Here is a 20,053-nt window from a genome sequence, read left to right as displayed (position 1 = left end):
GTAAGCCTTTCTTCTTGTTCCTGAGACAAATATAATCAGATACTTTTAAACTATAAAGTGCCTATGTGCCTATCTTTATCTAGAATAAAAGGGTCTAAAGACTGGCATTAATCTTGTAATACGGTTTGGAGGAAGCTATAAAGTAGCAAATGTTTTGTTTATGTGTATATACAAATATATTTATTTAAAATTTTTTGTGTCGTGACTTAGCAAAGCAGAAAACATTTCATTGCTTTGTTATATTTTAACTGTGTTTTTGGTAGAGTTGACACGGTGTTACATTGGTTTCAGGTGGATAACATAGCGATTGGACAAATCAATAAGTTATGCTATGCATACCACTAGCATAACTACCATCTTTCACTCTACAAAGTTATTATAGTACTATTGACTGTATTCCCTATGATGTAGCTTATTCTCATAACCCATTCATTTCGAAGCCTCCCCTTCACCCATTTTTCCCCATTCCTCCCACCACCCTTTCCGCTGGCAGCCGCTAGTTCTCTGTATTTATAGGTCTGTTTCTACTTTTGGTTTGTTTATTCAATGTTTTTGTTTGTTTTTTTAGATCCACATATAAGTGAAATGATGCAGTATTTGTCTTTCTCTGACTTACTTCACTTAGGTCTGGGTCCTTTCACTTACCCTCTGGGTCCACCCACGTTGTTGCAAATGGCAAGATCTCATTCCTTTTTATGGCTGAATAATAATCTTGTGTGCATGCATGTGTGTGTACACCACATCTTTATCCACTCATCTATCGATATACACTTGGATTGCTTCCATATCTTGGCTGTTGTAAATAGTGCTGCAATAAATATGGGGTACATATCCCCTTAGATTGGTGTTTTCATTTTCTTTGGGTAAATACCCAGTAGAATTATTGGATCATATAGTATTTCTATTTTTAATTTGTTAAGAAACCTCTATCCTGTTTTGCACAGTGGCTGTACCAATTTACATTCTCACCAACAGTGCATAAGCGTTCCTTTTTCTCCACATCCTTGCCAGCACTTGTTGTTTTGTTTTGTTTTGTTTTGTTTTGTTTTGTTGTTGTCTTTGTGATTCTAGCTATTCTGACAGGTATAAGGTGATATTTCATTGTGGTTTTTATTTGCATTTCCCTGATGATTAATGATTTAGTGATTTTCTTTATGAAGATAGTCTATTGAGAAAACTGGGCAAAGTATTATAGTGCAAATCATTTAGTAGTTTGTATTCGTCAGACCTGAGTTTAAGACCCAACACAATTACTAGGTTTGGTTTTGTTTGCATTGAACAGTTTATTTGATTTTCCTAGTGTTTTTCTCATCTGAAAAGCAGGGGTAATAATCCTAATTTGCTGAATTGATGTGAAGATTTTTATGTGTATGGTAGTCATTCAGTATAGGATCACTATTCTTATAATTGTTGTATGAGCCATTTAACCAGAATTAAATGGTTGCAATTAGTCTGAGTGACAGTTTTTTTTACAATAAGTAAGGGGTTGCATTATTTAACAGAGCTTTGGTTTTTTGACAAATTCTGCCAGTACAAATCGTACGTAAGCTTCGCTGGTCCGATGGGGAGAGGTAAAGATACACAAATGCTGATATAAAAAATGTGTTCCCTTGAGGAAGGGACTGTCTTTTGATGTGGCCTGTAATTGGTGTTCTTTTCTTTCCCCTTATTCAATCCAAGAACAGTGGTATGAGTGGGAGGATATAACTCTACTGATAACACTGGAGTCATAGAGGTTAAGTAATTTTGCTAAAGTCACGTAATAAATGGTAGAGCTGAGATCTGAATTACTAAACCCTGAGTTTGTTTATTTAGCAAATGTAAATTCAGTAACTACTGGGTTCTAGGCCCTCCTCCTAAGTTTAGTACACTTCTTCTGTAGACCAGTTGGTGTTGGTTCAGTAAGCATTTCACTCCAGTCTCCAAAAGTTTTATTGTTCATGAAGCAGTAGTATTATGGCATTAGTAGACTCCTAAAAAAATTGTTATCGAGTTCTATTTAAAATTTATTATTAAAAGAAATTCTGGAAGGGCACCTGCCTGGCTCAGTCAGTAGAGCCTCCAACTCTTGATCTCAGTGTTGTGAGTTCAAGCCCCATGTTGGGCCTACAGCTCATTAAAAAAAAAAAAAAAAAAAAAAAAAAAAATTAAAGAAAGGAATTCTGTAGTGTTTTAAAATACAATGGATATTTATTTAGAAAAATAATCTAAGTTACTGGTTTAGTGAGCGTTATTTCATGAATGAATTAAGAATGGAATACACATAACAGAGATAGAAAACGCAACTAATGATCGTTAACACAAATGGGGTGGAAGGTTCAGTTGTGGAGAGATTAATCCAATTCACATTTAAAAGGCTTTTTGTTCTGGGACACCTGGCTGGCTTAGTCAATAGAGCATGGGGTTCTTGAGTTCAAGCCCCATGTTGGGCTTAGAGCTTACTTTATTTAAAAAAAAAGAAGAAGAAGAAGGAGTCTTTTTGTTTTATTTAACACTTACATATAATTCATTTAAATGACAGTAATGATTTCTTTGGAATGTTACAGAATATATTTTGTATCTCTTACTGTATTTTAGATGTTTAAAATTTAAAGAAACACTATAAGCTATATAACTATATTATTTAGAAGTTTTTTATTTTTATTTTTTATTTCTGTCTCTAGTAGTCCCTTCTTCAATTTCAGCTAATATTAAAGAATGTACATACAGAGGGCTGATTGTATATTTGAAAATATAAGGTGATGAATAATAATCTTCAATGTTAAGGTGAAACTGGGGTGAAAATGTAAACATAGCAAACATTAGCAAATTGTCACATTTCTAGACTTCAGAAATAAGGCTGTGATAATAACAGTATTGGCCTAATTTCTCTGATCACAGGCTTGGCATAATACATCATGTCAAGTTCTACTTCCGTTTCATTCTAGAATCTAGAGACAATTCTGTGAATTCTGAATTTAAATTAGGAGATGTGTTTCTGAGTGTGCCACAGTTAATTCAGTTAGGCAAATAATTCCTGTCCTAAATTAATTTCCCTTCCACATGGATAGCCTAATATAGATGTAGATGTATATTATAGCTAAGTAGTAATAGTCTCAAAAAAAAATCAAAAAAACTAGTAATAGTCTCAGAACAATGCCAAAAGCTCTATGATTTACTGAAATCAAAAGTGATTCCATATATTGTATTCTGAACACAGTTCTTAAGAGATTTTTTTCATTTTTTAAAGGGTATCAAGAAAATGAACAAACTGAGGAAATATCAAATGCCACAAAGGCTCCAGTGAAGTGTTAATTCAACTAAAAGTAAAATAACTGCTACATATGTTTTATCGAGTACTTGAAAACCGCAAGCCTACAAGGGCTTACTGCTCTCCCACTGCTCTGCTGATAATGGTCTTAACCCAAGCAGTAGTATTTACTAAGGCCATTATTTAAAGAGCTTTTGTAGACATTAGGTTTTCCATTTTTAATTATTCTGTCTTCATTAAGTATTCTTTATTATTTTCCCCTTAGATTTTTTTTTTATACTGTATGTATTTTAGTTTAGGAAATTGCACCTAAAGAACTAAAAATGTCATTAAAATTATTTTGTTAAACTTATAAAATATTAATACCTGTTTGTATTGCTTCAAAGGTAGGATTAAATCTTATGTTCTGCAGGATAAACCAAGACTTGAGAAAAGTAAAACTTTGATAAGAAAATGATAAAATTTTTCTTTAAATACCCAGTTAAATTTAAAAAAAAAGTATAGATCCCTATATAAGCCACATTCATATGTAATATCTGTTGTAAAGAGATAGATTAGGTTGTGGTTAAGACTGTAGAGACAGAATTCCTAGGTTCTAATCTTTTTTTTTTTTTAATGTTTGTTTATTTTTGAGAGAGAGAGAGAGCGCGCGCGCTGTGCAAGCAGGGGAGGGGCAGGGAGAGGGAGACGGAGGATACAAAGTGGGCTCTGCCTGTCAGCGCAGAGCCAGATGCAGGGCTCCAGCTCACGAACCATGAGATCACGCCCTGAGCCGAAGTCAGACACTTAACTGACTGAGCCACCCAGGTGCCCCCCCCAGGGTTCTAATCTTGATTCTGCAATAATTTCCGTTTACGAGAATGTTTGAAGAATAATAAAAGTCAGTAATAACACTTCATAGGATAGTTTTGAAGATTAAATGAGTTAATACATATAAAACAGAGCAGTTCCTGGCACATTGTAAATATTGGGTGTTGGATGAGGAGGAGTAGGAGGAGGAAGTTCAGCAGTTTATATTTTTATCTTTCACTTTTAATAAATGTTTTTGCCTATTCTTAAAAATAAGACGGCCTTTAATGTCTTTGAAAACCACGTGAACTACAAGTTATTTGAAGTTAGTGAACTTTATAATACATGTTTTCTAGGAAGTTCATGGTTTTATAACAGACTTTTTAAGAGTTTAATATTTTATCTGGCAAAACGTGATGTTCAAGACTTCATAGCTTAAGCAGTTAGTAAATTTTGGGTATAATGTCAAGTAAGGTTGATATGATAACATTCATATATATTGTGGAGATGATAATCACAGCAGGCTATAGAATGACCTGAATAGGATAGCTGTCCTAGCCTTGAGACAGCCCAGGAGAAAAGATCATTTTGAAGTTCGTGACTCTAATGACTAACATTTAAGTACTTGATTACTTGAAATTTGATTGGTGATAAGGTCACCTTGTTGAGGAATGAAGAATGTGTTACCTGTAGGCATATGGTCTTTTAATATTTTTTGGTGATTTATAATTGGAGAGTGGACATTGGTATAATCAAAGTAAATGTTAATGTTTTGTTCACATACTTATAAAGTTATCTTTGATTTATGCTTCACTTTTCCATAAAGACCACCTAATAGGAAAGAAGTTGTTGAGTCTTCTTGGCATTAATAAATCCACACCTGTTCTTTTGGAGAAGGAACTGCTCAGAATCAGTTATTACCCTTAGGCTCTTAGCTTAAGCCATTCTCTTTGAAAAATGGAGTGAAAACAAACACTGTCTTTTTCTTCTTTATTCTACTGTTTCAGGAGCATATGACAGCTCAGATAAGAAATCGGAATTTTTGAGATAAGATCATTAATCCCAACTAAAAGTTTAATAGGAGATTAAATCACTCCTGTTTTCTATAAGTGATTCTTCTTACATAGTGCCTAGTGCATAAATATTTGTTGATATTGAATACATGCTTAGTTAACAGACAAATCAATATACTAAAATTTTAATATTTCAAACTAGACTTGCTCTTATTTCTTTTGGGTACAAAAAGACTTGCTTAAAATAATTTTTAAAAATTATTTTGGTCTTGGGGCGCCTGGGTGGCTCAGTCGGTTAAGCGGCTGACTTCGGCTCAGGTCATGATCTCGCGGTCTGTGAGTTCGAGCCCCGCGTCGGGCTCTGTACTGACAGCTCAGAGCCTGGAGCCTGTTTCAATTCTGTGTCTCCCTCTCTCTGACCCTCCCCTGTTCATGCTCTGTCTCTCTCTGTGTCAAAAATAAATAAATGTTAAAAAAAATAAAAAATAAAAAAAATTATTTTGGTCTCTTTTAAGGCCACAGAAAGCGAGGCTGGTGATATGGACCTGAGTGGGTTGCCAGAAACAGCAGTGGATTCTGAGGACGATGATGATGAAGAAGACATTGAGAGGGCATCAGATCCTCTGATGAGCAGGGACATTGTGAGAGACTGCCTAGAGAAGGATCCAATTGACAGGACAGATGATGACATTGGTAAGTTTGGATAAGAAAATGAATTTAAGAGCAATTTAAAATATTTAGGGTAAAATGGACTGATAAAATAGAGCCCAAGAATAGTAGGCTTTAAAAAGTCATTAATTTATAATTTTCCCTTGCATAAGCAGTAGCATTTGTTGAAAAAAAGTTTAAAGAATCAATTTTATTCAATCATTATGTTCTGAAGTCTACAAATGATAAAACTTCTTATAAAACTCTACCACATGAGCCCCTTCTCAGCTTACTTTGTGACAAAAAAAAGAAAAAAGTAGTCTTCCATATAGTGTTATTCCTATTATTTTTCTTGTGAGCCCTATTCCTATAATGCTCACGTTTTCCCTATGTAAATACCAGTCAATGACAACTGGTAAAATTGCCATGTAGATGACTTTGCTTTTACTCTGGTTCCATCTGAAGATGGGACTGAGTGGAAAACTTAGTAGTATATGAGCTGCGGGGGGTTTAGACTTTCTTTAAGTGCATCCTAAGGTTAGAAATCCAAGTGGCTTTGTATCTGTTTTCCCCATCCTTGAAGTTTCCATTACCCACTTTCCCATCAGAATAAGAGATGACTGTGTAATAATGGTTTAGTGTTCAGGTACGCCTTCTGCACTCAGGCTTCTTCCTTCGAATGCTAGGAGTCAGGGCAACTTCTGTAGAGCGCCTTGTGTCCACCACAGGTCTGGAATCTGTAAGCACCCTTGCCTGAGCCCAGATAATCTGTCCTACCACTCTCCCAACTCTTTTTGGCTGATATATATTTGCAGACAAACTCAAGGAACTTGCTCTATTGGGATTAGATATAGGACAGTATGGGCATAGTTATAAGTGGCTGGTTGCATGTGTTGTGAAGGAAACAAACATGATGAAGAAAATCTTTTACATACGCTAGAAAATTAAGGATGAAAAACCAACAACTTGTATTAGATATTTAAAATACAAATTTAAAATTTATAGGATTGGTAAGTATTTATAGATGAATATACCATGTTGGTAACCATTCATTCATGCAGCTAATGTGATTGAGCACCTTCTATGTACTGAACCTTTTTTTAAGTCCTGGCAACTCAGAGGGGAACAGGCAGGTAAGATCCTTGCTCTCTTTCAGTCTGAAGAATAAAGTGGGGATTAGGGAGTGATGGAGGTTGAGGAATGAACAGAATGGAGCCTATTTTAGGAGGAAATGGCTGGTAATGTCCTTTTAAAGGGCTCAGACATGAAGGAAGTGAAAAGGGGAGCCACCTATGCCTGTGGCCCCCATTGAAGAAATGTGTTCTGTGTTAACCCTTTCTGGATAATTTTTGCTGGAGTAAGGACTTAAAGGCTTCACAGATACCCATCCCTGACTCCAGCCCATTTCCTTCTCTACCACCTGCACTCCCGTTCCAAAGGTGCTGGCAGTTTGCAAGTCTCTTGAGGGTTCTGCAGCATAAATTAGAGTGGTTCTATTTTACCCACTGAAAACATTGGGTTTCACTTTTTTTTTTTTTTAGCATTTATTTATTTTTGAGACAGAGAGAGACAGAGCATGAATGGGGAGGGTCAGAGAGAGGGAGACACAGAGTCTGAAAGAGGCTCCAGGCTCTGAGCTGTCAGCACAGAGCCCGATGCGGGCTCGAACTCACGGACCGCGAGATCATGGCCTGAGCCGAAGTCGGCCGCTAAACCGAGTGAGCCACCCAGGCGCCCCGGGTTTCACTATCTTATGTCTAATACCACATACACATTCATTTGATTTGCAGTGTCCAAAGTTGTATTACACTGTCCCATTCTCTTTGTCCTTGTCGACTTCTTTTTAAAAATGCCCTTAAACAGAAAGTGAAATTGGAAGTGTATTCAGTTTGCCATCTTACTCCAGAATCCTTGCTCATAGGTTGTTTTTTTTTTTAATTTTTAAATAAGATTGAACATTGCTTATGAACAGATAGGTGTGGAAATTATTCTTTTGTAAGTTAATGTATCTTCTTTTTTGAATATGTTCATTTTAGTACAGTTATAGAAGAAAATAATTATTAAAATCATACAGCATGTCATTCCTGGAAATTTAAGATTTTCACTTCATATCTGAGAAGGTATCTTTTCCAGAATTTCTGGAAAGCAAATGCTATGCTGATTCCTTCAAAAGAATACAAAGCTATCTTTTTTTTTAAATGTGCTTGTTGATATAACCTCCAGTGAATAACATTTACTTGAATACCAATTCACTTGCAAGCAGAGACGATTCTGATGCTTGCTCCTATCAAATATACTCTTATTTAAAATAATAAACCATTATTATTAAAGATAAAGCCTTATGAGTGTTGTTTGCTCTACAAGAGATCTTGGAAGAGCTTATATTCTGTCTCCTCAAGACAAAACCACATGTGAGCACTTTTAGCTTTTTTGCTGTTACTCTTGTTAAATCTAACTGATCTGCCAGTATTTAGTTACAACAGATACCTTTCATAAAAACTACAAACTTCTAAATGATGCTCTCTCTGGATGCTTCTGTTCCTAACCACCTTCCTCTAACCCCATGAAATAGAGAAGGAATGGTGTGTTGGGAGGTGGGGGGTGGGCAGAATCAAAGTTGAATCAAATGAAATTGCTAGCATATTTTAAAAGCTGCAAGAATTAAAAAATTTGCTTTGGGGTTCCCATAGATTCTTGGGTGTGTGTACCTTTGTTTCAATACTTTGAAGGAAAGGACTTTATTCCTTTTTGCTCTCTAGCTCATAATTCTGTAGGTACTCAGTTATCGAATGGTTGTGAATTTAATTTCTTTTTTGAGGCCTGTACACATTAAGGTAGAGACCTACTTTTCAAAGATCCCTTCCAAAGAGTTCTTTTTTCTCCCCTTCAATATAGCACCAAAAAAACAAAAACAAAAACAAAACTCCACTGATTTTTCAAAAACATTTTAATAGTAACCAGTTTTTATACAAAATTAAACCAAGCAAATAAGCTAATTTTTATATTGACATCGCTTGCGGTGTCTGTAAGCTGATTATCTGGCCTTTCTTTGTGTCACATTGACTAGAAAAAAAGTGTTTAAAAATGTCTTTTTTCAGGGCGCCTGGGTGGCTCGGTCAGTTGAGCATCTTACTCTTGATTTCGGCTCAGGTCATGATCTCAGAGTTTGTGGGATCAATCCGTGTGCTGTCAGCAGGGAGTCTGCTTGGGATGCTCTCTTTGCCCCTCTGTCCCTCAAAATAAACTTTAAGGAAAAAAGGTCTTTTTTCATAAACAGAAATATTCCTTTCCTAACAAAATAAAATATTATTAATTAATGTATTATTCTAATAGATTCTTCCAAGCAACATAGAAGAAAGTAGTCCTGCTTCTTCAGTCCATGGCTTCTTCTTGCCATGTTCTAGGAACTTTTACTCATTCCAGGCCCTGAACTCTTGACTAACCCTAATTGCTTGAACTCTGTATGATCCCTGTGGCATTACCAGAGTTTATGTTGAGCCCCTATAGCCAAATGCTCCTGTTTTATATTTATTTTGTGAAGATTAGTGATAGAAATTCTTTATTGTTTTAATTGCACTAATTATCCAGTGTAATAAATACAGGTTACTACAAAACCAGCAACACTATTGTTGAATCTTTGGGAGACTTAACTCTTAGATACCATCTAGTTAAGCATTTATTTATTTTTAGTTTTTCAGCTGAGCCTAGAGCATTATGTACATTACTATCATCAGATCTTTTCTGTCTTCTTTATTATTTATCCATATTATATGTGATACATAAATATTTTCTATCCTGTCATATTTTTTTAAATCTTAGTCATTACTCCTGTATCACAACTTGATTTCATAACCCATTAATGGAGCAGGAATCTTCCAAAAAGCAAGAACAATGTCTATGCAAGGCACTTCAAATCATTATAGCAAGTATTAGTAAATATATTTTATACTTCATATACTTATATTCTTCAATCATATATGTGGTCGTAATTTGACTTATTGTCTATTATGTCATATTATGTTGAATTTAAAACATTTCTGACTTCTGGTCTCATATTCTTCTTAAGACCATGAATCTTCACTTGTCCAAGGAAATTTAGTATTATTGGGGGAGGAGGGGAAAGAAAGCAAAATGTGTGTTCTATAGGTAATATTTTATTACCTTATGGTGAGGGGTAGGGCAGTAATAGCTGAAGAAAACAGAGGCTTATAACTGCAGAACTAACAGTGATATACTAGCTTTTTCATTTGTGTTTTTGCTTCAGATCAAAAGGTCAGTGTGTTTGTAACACAATGATTGTTACCTCCCATATATAATAGATAATTGCAGTGATATCAAAAATTGGTTTATTGCTGTCCCAAGGAATAAATATATTTTATTTATATGACCCAAACACACCCACTCCTTCCAGAAATAAAAGTTTCACTAAACAGAACTTATTCTGTAAGTTATGTGCTTTGATTCTCTTGTTTTTAAAATGCTGGTTGTAAAAAAAAAAAAAATGCTGGTTGCAACAGTATATTGATTTCCTGGCACATCAGTCTGGGTCAGGTTGAAGAACACTGTCTTCTTGGACAGAGTCCCTGGGTACCACCTATCAGTGTTATTCTCCTGATTCCGAAGCCACTCTGTTATGAAAGTCTTTTACAGGGCGATGACGTAGGGTCTAATCAGAAGAGACATTACCCATCTGGACCCGAGAAAAACACTTCATCTGACCTTCTATAAATGTAATGTTTTCACAGAATAGATCATTCTATTCTGTGTTGTTTTTGCAGTGAACAAACTACTGTATCTCCAATAACATAAATGTGTCACTAAATCCTAACAGATAGATGGAATGTACATAGGGACAGTTTCATTACGTGAGGACAAGAAAAATATAGCAGAATTTTTACTTAGAAATTTGAATGATATGAGTATGATAACAATGACAATAATAGCTGTTCTTATTTATTGAATATTTACTCTGTGCTAAGGACTTTATTATCTCTATTGTATTTGTCACAGCTGTCCAACAAAGGGTAGGTATTATATTGTTCTTTCATAAATGAGGGAAACATGCCTTAAGTAAATTAATCAGCTTTCCCAAAGCAATATAACTAATAAGTATTCAAGTGATGTCTGACATATACCTTGTGCTCTTTTATCATTACCTATAATGTCCAGCAGGAGGTTTGGAGGCAGACGGTCCTGAATCATCACTGTCACTTCCTAATTATATGACTTTGAGCCTGTTTTCTCCCTGTGAAATGAGAAAGAAAACATGCACCTCATAGAGCCATAGTGAGGAGTAAGGAAAGAACTTAGTAATTAGTAAAGCTACCTAATAATAGAAAAAATTAAAAATAGAGACCACAGGACTAGAAAAGACTGTGAAGTCATCCATCTTGTCAACAGCTACAACTGTATCAAAGTTTAAGCTTTTTCTCCACAGCGTCGCCAACAGGAAGACTGAAACTTTTCTCTGTTTTGGCCAGTCTGTGGGATTAAAAAAAAGTAACATATCAATTTTCATTTGTATTTGTGATATAACGTTTTAAATTTTATTTATTTAAATTCAAGTTAGTTAACATACTGTGTGGTGTTGGATTCAGTAGAACCCAGTGATTTCATCACTTACGTATAACACCCAGTGCTCATCCCAACGAGTGCCCTCCTTAATGCCCATTACCCATTTAACCCCAGCCCCCCAGCAACCCTCAGTTTGTTCTCTATATTTAAGAGTCTCTTATGGTTTACATCTGTCTCCATTTTTATCTTTATTTTTCTTTCCCTTCCCCTGTGTTCATATGTTTTGTTTCTTAAATTCCACATATTTAATGAAATCATATATTTGTCTTTCTCTGACTCATTTCACTTGGCATAATACAATTTTTAATTGATTAATTTTTATAAATTTGTCTTAATCCATAGAAAATATCCCTTGGTTTCTAAATCATGGGCTATCTTTAGATTGAAAGTGGTTATTTCTGCTGTTTGGGGTGTCTACCTGCCCAGAAGGCACTAGAATAGACCTATTGATTTTTTTTTGGAGAATTCTCAGACCTCTATTTCATTTCAGCTTATCATTTCACCCTTTAATTAGCCTTAATAAGATCACAGCTGATTTTCAATAGAGATTTTCCATTTGAAGTTTATTAATTTCTTCATTCCCATTAGAATTTGAATCACAGTGTATACCAGCATTCCTAAATCAATAAGTAAATGTCACCACTTCCATAGTGACAGTTCTTCGTTTACCTGCAAGAAGTTCAGCTTTTGTACTAACAATATTTGAAGTAATTGTATTTTCCAGGGGGCAGTTTTGTAGGACATTTAAAAAGAAAGAACCCTAGAGCATTATTTTTGAATGCTTGGGTTAAAAAAAAAAAGTTGTAGTGGGGAACCTGGGTGGCTCAGTTGGGTGAGCATCCGACTCTTGGTTTCGACTCAGGTTATGATCTCACGGTTCGTGAGTTTGAGCCCCACATCAGGCTCTGTGCTGACAGTGTGAAGTCTGCTTGGGAATCTGTCTCCCTCTCTCTCTCTCTCATTGCCCCTCCCTTGCTCTCTCTCACTCTGTCTCTCAAATAAATAAACTAAACAGATAAATAAATAAGTAATTGCTGATTAATGTTTACAACACCTTTTGCCTTTTAGAACAACTCTTAGAATTTATGCACCAATTGCCTGCTTTTGCCAATATGACTATGTCAGTGAGACGAGAACTTTGTGCTGTTATGGTGTTTGCAGTCGTGGAAAGAGCTGGGACCATAGTGCTAAATGATGGTGAAGAGGTTAGTGAACATTTCTGTCATGAAATTTCTGTTTGAGGGTCTCTTAGTACAGCAAGTGAACAAAAAACCAATTCTTATTTTTTCCTCTTAAAAAACAATGAGCAACAATTAGTTTGAATAATTTAAGAATTATGATACACTGTTATGTCAAAATATTTCAAATCTAATATTTTTATTTTTTATAATATTTCATATGCTACTGATAGAAATACTTTGATATATTAACTTCTCAGATTTTTATAACTTTAAATGTTCATGGTATGCCTTTTGTCAGAACACAATGATATTCTTATTGAGGCAGTGGTGATCATTTTATATTGCTTACATATGTTTGGGGGAACAGAAGAATTCTTTTTCCTTGTGTCATTTTAGAGAAGAATGCCCAAAGTCAAATTAAAAGAGTGCAATGACATGTACCCCTAGCTGGGCATGAGGAAATACATAGATCCATGGCTGTGCATTGCTTTATTCCTTGTTCTTTCGATTTAGTAAACAGTTAACTTCACTTGAGTTATTCCATCTTCAAAATGAAAAATCTGCTAAATCATTTGTAGAGACCATTCTAGCATTTACAGCTGCATGACCATAATTTTCTGCTTTGTCTTCATTTTTTTGAATTAGCTGGATTCCTGGTCAGTGATTCTGAATGGTTCTGTGGAAGTAACTTATCCAGATGGAAAAGCAGAAATATTATGTATGGGAAATAGTTTTGGTGTCTCTCCTACCATGGACAAAGAATACATGAAAGGAGTAATGAGAACAAAGGTGGATGACTGCCAGGTATAAAATATCATTAAAAATGTATATGTATATTTTATGCTTAACACGTCTACGCAGTTGGGGTAAGATTTTTCTGCCTACATAAATAGGTCATCTTTTAGAATTTTAAATATGATTTTAAAGTAGAATGTTATCACAGCCTAGGAAATTAAAAATAAATCTTCCTTAAAGTTGTTTGGACTTAGGGCGCCTGGCTGGCTTGGTCAGTAGAGAATACAACTCTTGATCTCAGGGTCATGAGTTCAGGCCCCACATTTGGTATAAAGCATACTTAAAAAAATAATAATAAAGTTGTTTGGACTCCACATAACTAGGTGTTCTGTAAATATGTTTTATTTAAAAAAGTGTTCTGTAAATATGGCATTTTAAAATTTCTATTAATAATAGTTTGATAATCTGTTCATCAAAAAATATAGACGTAAAACACCCATTATGAAAAGAAATAGATTAATAAAGATGATGTGATATAGTTATACAGTGTTTTTATTTAAATACATACAAGATAAGGAATTGATTTAAAAGTCATGAAAATCAGGAACGGCTGGGTGGCTCAGTTGGTTAAGCATCCAACTTCAGCTCAAGTCATGATCTTGTGGCTCGTGAGTTCGTGCCCCGCATTGGGCCCTGAGCTGACAGCTCAGAACCTGAAGACTGCTTTGGATTCTGTGTCTCCCTCTCTTTCTGCCACTTCCTCGCTCACACCCTCTCTCACTCTCTCTCAAAAATAAATAAACATTAAAAAAATTAAAAACAATAAAAGTCCTGAAAATCATAGTATGAATCAGTAGAAGGACTTCTTGGTAAAAAAGTAATTACTGATTAAAAGAAAATACATGATAGCAAAAGAAAAATGTTAGTGTTGATATTGTGTTAATAATCATTATTTAAAAGCATTTATGTGTGCCTGGGTGGCTCATTTGGTTGGGCGTCCAACTTTGGCTCAGGTCAAGATCTTGCTGTTTGTGGGTTCGAGCCCCGCATTGGGCTCTGTGCTGACAGCTCAGAGCCTGGAGCCTGCTGTGGATTCTGTGCCTCCCTCTCTCTCTGCCCCTCTTCTGCTCACACTGTATCTCTTTCTCTCTCAAAAATAAACAAACACTAAACAATAAATAAATAAAAGCATTTAATAAAAGACTAGAGAAAATGTGGAGACCAAATGTGAAATTTAGTTAGATTGATTATAGCTGATAACCTCTGTATTATTGAGAAATAAATTTAAGATACTTGTGTTATCAAGTGTATAAAATTTATGTCTTCTCTTCTGAAAAAAAGTCTTTGAAAGATAAAATGTTTTAATGTAAATAAACCAAAAGATTTGACTTAGACCAATTAATGGTAAGTGCCCACTGTATTTAATGGTCTGTAGTCTGAAATACATCTGAATATACTTTGTTCTAAAAGAACATCATTGAATTTTTATAGTGTCTGATAAATGTAAAATAATACTCTTTTAAATTTTCATTTTAAGCACTTTACTTACTAAAAGAGAAAATGACCATGGCTATAAATAAATTTTTTTTTAATATTTATTTATTTTTGAGAGAGAGAGAGAGAGAGAGAGAGAGAGAGACAGAACACAAGTGGGGGGAGGGGCAGAGAGGGAGGGAGACACAGAATCTGAAGCAGGCTCCAGGCTCTGAGCTGTCAGCACAGAGCCCAACACAGGGCTTGACCTCATGAGCCGGGAGATCATGACCTGAGCCAAAGTCAGACGCTTAACCGACTAAGCCACCCAGGCGCCCCTACAAATACAATTATCTTACCTAGAGAATGATGTTGCCAAAAGTAATGTTGCCAAATAATTCCTTCAGTAAGCACTGTAGAGAAAAAATAAATGGTTGTGAATTCATTGTTTTGAATAGTAATGCCAGAAGAACATTCTAAATATAGTCAAGTCTCAATTATTTGGCATAATAGAAGAAAACAAAATGGTAGGTAAATCTCGGAGTCTTTATTTGACCTAGAAATGTGTTTGTAAAAGAGATTATAGATGATGTTTCAGTTTTGGAACTGTACTCCAACAAAATATAATAAAGCCATACTTGGTCCAAAACAAACTAGGAATTTGTTAAAGGTTTCCCTATCCTATTATCTGTTATCAGTTCCTCCCTGGTACATATTGGCTTTACTAGAGCATTTTAGTCAGTCTGTACCCTTAAAGGGCAAGTTAAAAAGTTATTTTATTTCTGAGAATTCATCGATTACATTAATACCTCTTAATTGACCAGCCCCTTTTGTTAGAAATTTGTAATCATGGAACTAAAATGATATTACAGGCATAGACATATTTCAGAATAATTGCTAAAAATGCTATATGACTGAATATTACAGAGTACTTAAGTAATATCAGATGTACCAGGTAACATTAAATATTTATTTCGGGGGGCGCCTGGGTGGCTCAGTCGGTTGTGCGTCCGACTTCAGCTCAGGTCACAATCTCACAGTCCGTGAGTTCGAGCCCCACGTCGGTCTCTGGGCTGATGGCTCAGAGCCTGGAGCCTGCTTCTGATTCTGTGTCTCCCTCTTTCTCTGCCCCTCCCCCGTTCATGCTCTGCCTCTGTCTCAAAAATAAATAAACATAAAAAAAAAAAAAAAATTAAAAAAAAATATTTCGGAATTCTGGGAAAAGAAGAGAAAGAAGATGTCAGGGAAGAAAGTCTACTCTACTAGATGAGGAATTGGTGAGAAACCCGAGAAAAGTCTCTTCTCTCCACTCCAGTCTAAGCCACTGTAAAAGGAAGATCTTAAATAAGGGGCTTCAAGAATCACTCTTGTACCTGCACTGACTCATCTGCTGAGGCCTGACATTCGTTCCCTCAGTAGGAGAACAAGGTTGGAGAATGAAGTTAGACTTAATGTAACGCTTGTGTTGGTGTAGTATTTTAGTGTATTTCTGTTAAAATGTCATATCTGTCAGTAAGTTATCTACAAATGTTAGATCATCCTCTTGTTAGGGGAAGTAAAGGAAACAATGAGAATCATATTTTCATTCATCCATAAGATGGCCTCCATAAGTTTATATCATTCTACTGAGCACCTTGTAGGCATTTAACAGTTATTAAATGAGATGAACAAAAATGCTGTTCTCCTTACCAAGAAGAGGCAACTTCGCCTAGGACTGGCCTTAATTTTCTTATAGTCCAGTGGGTTCCAAAAGTAAATACTGAATAATGTGATATTTAGTTGAGCTCATAGTAAACCTGATCCACAATGAGTGGATTATAGTTAACATTTATTTCTGTTTGTTTGGATCCCATGATATGCTCAAAGTTCTATTTTGCTTTGGATCCCTACTTTGTGTGTTCCTCTTTCAGTTCTCTCCTTTCATTGTTTGTGCTTGTTCCTCTGTTCGCTTTGAAAGACAAAGGCAGGGCTAGATATAGACACCCTATGGTACCAGGCAATTGGTAATGGTTTTCCGTTTCCCATATGTGCCTCCTTCTTTTCTCCTTCCCACTTCTATCCCTCTTTTCCATTCCTGCTCTTCTCTCCCACTCTTCTTTTCCTTCTCCCCTTTTTCTTCACTACCGCCTGTGTCTTAGGCCTGCCAGTAACACATCAGGCATTGCTTAGCCTTACCCTACACCCTCAATGGGAAACGAACCCTGGGAACAATTAGGCATGAATTTCCCTTACAGACCACAAAATGCCAGTTTAAATAGCTCTAACTTCTTAAGGTAAACCTGTTAGACTCCCCTTTTCCAGAGACCATGGGAGCTAATGACACTGAATTTAAGTAGTTTTGGAGAAAGCAGTTACATGGGAAAGTTGACAATACTGTATTATGGTTGACGTTTAATTTTACTTCATCCTTTTATCGTCTATTACAATTTTTCTACTAAATATCAGTTGTGATGTCATGTACCCAAAAAACAGTCCTGCAATGTAAGCTGCCTTTGGCCTTTTGTAAGCCAAATCTTGTTTGCATTTTTATTTTATATCAGAATGCCAAGGTTTACATTACTTTCATATGCTTACAGCTATTTAAAAGTATAAAACCTCATCAAAATAATTATGTACATAGTTCACAATTTTTCAGCTGGCTTCATCATACCAATTAAAATTATGTCTTGCGTATGAATTTCTTATTATATCTTCAGACTTCTTAAAGCAAAAATAAATCTGCTAATAAAAATACAGATAAATGTTTTTACCTATTATTTATTTCTTTTTAGATATGTATGTCCATATTAGAAATTCAGTTGGGTTTTATTTTCTTTTTGGATGGTACTTCAGTTTGGTACAGAAGTGACAAAAATATCTCTCAAGGGGGTGCCTAGATGGCTCAGGGGGTTAAGCATTGGTTGGACTTTGACTCAGGTCATGTTATCATGGCTCATGGGTTCAAGCCCCCCCGTTGGGCTCTGTGCTGACATATCAAAGCCTGGAGCCTGCTTCAGATTCTGTGTCTCCCTCTCTTGCTGCCCTTCTCCTGCTCACTACTCTGTCTCTCTCTCTCTCTCTCACAAAAACAGACAAACAAACAAACAAAAAAAAACATTAAAAAAAAGTCTAGGCTTTAAGAATTCCAAATCAAACTTATTCTAATTTCCTTAAACCTTCAGTCAAGATTAATTTTAGTACATTTCTCTTCTAAAACCATTTTCTTTCTTTTTTAATGTTTATTATTTATTTTTGAGAGAGAGAGCACAAGTCGGGGAGGGGCAGAGTGAGAGGGAGACACAGAATCTGAAGCAGGCTCCAGGCTCCGAGCTGTCAGCACACAGCCTGACTTCGGGCTTGAACCAATGAACTGTGTGACCATGACCTGACCCCAAGTTGGACACTTAACTGACTGAGCCACCCAGGTGCCCTTAAGAGCATTTTCTTTTCTCTATCTACTTACTCCTTTTAACTTATGGAATGTATTTCTTTTTTAGGAGATAAATGAGAAAATGATATAATTGTGTTCTCTAAACAAGTGTAAGAAAGATCGCCTAAAATTATTTGGAGACAGAGCAATTTTGGTGCCCTGTAAAAAGAAAAAAAATAAACTATTTTTGAGACAAGGAACTAAGGACCACAGATTTCAAAACGTGTATACACCTGTGGTCAGTGTTATAGAAATGGATTGTGTTTTTAAATTAAAAAAAATTTTTTTAACTATATGTAATTATAAGAAAAGCCTATGCCTTTTGAATTTTAACTTTATGATTCCAATAGAAAAATTAATGAGATTTTATCAACCAGCTCTGGAAGAAACAATATTGTAATAAGCTATTGCTCAGGTATGAAGCGCTGCTATTCTTTTAAAAAACTTTACTGATTGTATGGAAAGTATGGAAAATATAGAAAATTTATTAAATAAAATGAGTCACTTGTAATTTGCATTATTCAGAAATAATAATTATTAGCATACTGCTCTATTTTATTCCCAGATTTTGATGTGCATGAAAAAATTTTTTTTTAATTAGCAAGCATGTAATCATGAAACATTGGGCAAATCATCATGCTGTTGGTACAGCTGTTTCTTTGTTTGTACAATGGGGCCAACAGTAGGACCTTCTTTATGGGATGACCAGGAAGGTGAATGGAGAGTTCCTATAAGGCCACCACAAAATGATGATGATGGTGTCATATTCATGATAATTATTATTACATTTGGTTTTCCATCTTTTAAAAAAATATACTATCATGAACATTAAGTCAAAACTGTAAATACTCTAACTCGTGTCTCCTCCTCACTGACTTCTGGTTAATTTGTGTAATAAGTGCTTTAATTCATTTTTCACTTTCTTTTTAAATTACTAAGAAATGTAATTTAGTGGTTTGCCCTAAGCCCTAATATTTTTTATATTTGGGGTCACAGAGGAGTAATGGCTTGCCATGCATATTATTTTTAACTTTTTGTTTAAGAGCAAGGATTGCCCTTCATACTAGTTACAAGGAATATGACTTGAGTTTAACAAGGAGGTGGCTTGTTTTGTGGACCTTTTCTGAACGAACTTTCTAAACTGATTTCTTATCAATATAATTAGCAAATGTACAATATCTATTCCATGGGTATCTTTGAATTTTGATCTTTTTTTTCATTTTTATTTTAAAATTGTTGCTTTTAAAATCTTTTCTAACTTGTAAAGCCTACTAAGTGGTAATTATGTTTTTATATTTATCCTCCTAAGATCCCACCTTCAAAGAAGAGGCATGAAAAAGGACTCTTTTAATTTTATCTTCTGATTTTTAAAATGGTTAGGATTTTTAATATAAACTACATATAAATATGATAAAAATGAAACTTGATTTGACCAAAGAAGAAATACATTAAAAAGTAGAGAAGTCAGATTAAGGTTCATTACTGCATTCATTTAGAGAGTATGGGAAAGACATGGAAAAATGTCAGTGTTAAATAATTAAAACACTGAATTATTAGTACTGCTAGATCTCTTGCAAGCACTTTATCATTAACATGTGACTTACATTTTGTTCCAGTTTGTCTGCATAGCCCAGCAAGATTACTGCCGTATTCTCAACCAAGTAGAAAAGAACATGCAAAAAGTTGAGGAGGAAGGAGAAATTGTTATGGTAAAAGAACACCGAGAACTTGATAGGACCGGAACAAGAAAGGGACACATCGTCATTAAGGTAAGATAAACTTGCCTCCATCATGTGGGAAGGATTTTTTTTTTTTTTGTAGTATCCATTAGTTATGAGAACTTAAGATCCCTCCCCCCATTTTTACGTATGATTTCTCTTAAAAGTTACCAGCTGTTAAAAAGATCTTTATACTTCCTGATGAACAGCAGTTTGATAAATTATTATATATATTACTACCCAGTTCATCTTATGTTGAAAAC

At 35.1% G+C, this 20,053-nt stretch overlaps 1 protein-coding gene across 15 annotated transcripts in view; it reads left to right on the top strand.

Annotated features, from left to right (window-relative positions):
• Positions 1-20,053, top strand: part of RAPGEF2 (Rap guanine nucleotide exchange factor 2) — a 246,268-nt gene that overhangs the window by 199,120 nt on the left and 27,095 nt on the right. For all 15 annotated transcript variants that reach the window (XM_053216762.1, XM_053216760.1, XM_027068275.2 and 12 more), the window contains 4 exons: positions 5,568-5,745; positions 12,343-12,479; positions 13,101-13,259; positions 19,689-19,841. In XM_053216762.1, coding sequence (XP_053072737.1) covers positions 5,568-5,745; positions 12,343-12,479; positions 13,101-13,259; positions 19,689-19,841 — 627 coding nt within the window. The remainder of the gene's footprint in view (positions 1-5,567; positions 5,746-12,342; positions 12,480-13,100; positions 13,260-19,688; positions 19,842-20,053) is intronic.

Source organism: Acinonyx jubatus, chromosome B1, assembly GCF_027475565.1.
Source record: "Acinonyx jubatus isolate Ajub_Pintada_27869175 chromosome B1, VMU_Ajub_asm_v1.0, whole genome shotgun sequence".
Classification (NCBI taxonomy): Eukaryota; Metazoa; Chordata; class Mammalia; order Carnivora; family Felidae; genus Acinonyx; species Acinonyx jubatus.
Note: the sequence above shows the minus strand (reverse complement) of the source record. Positions and strands in the feature narration are given on the sequence as shown.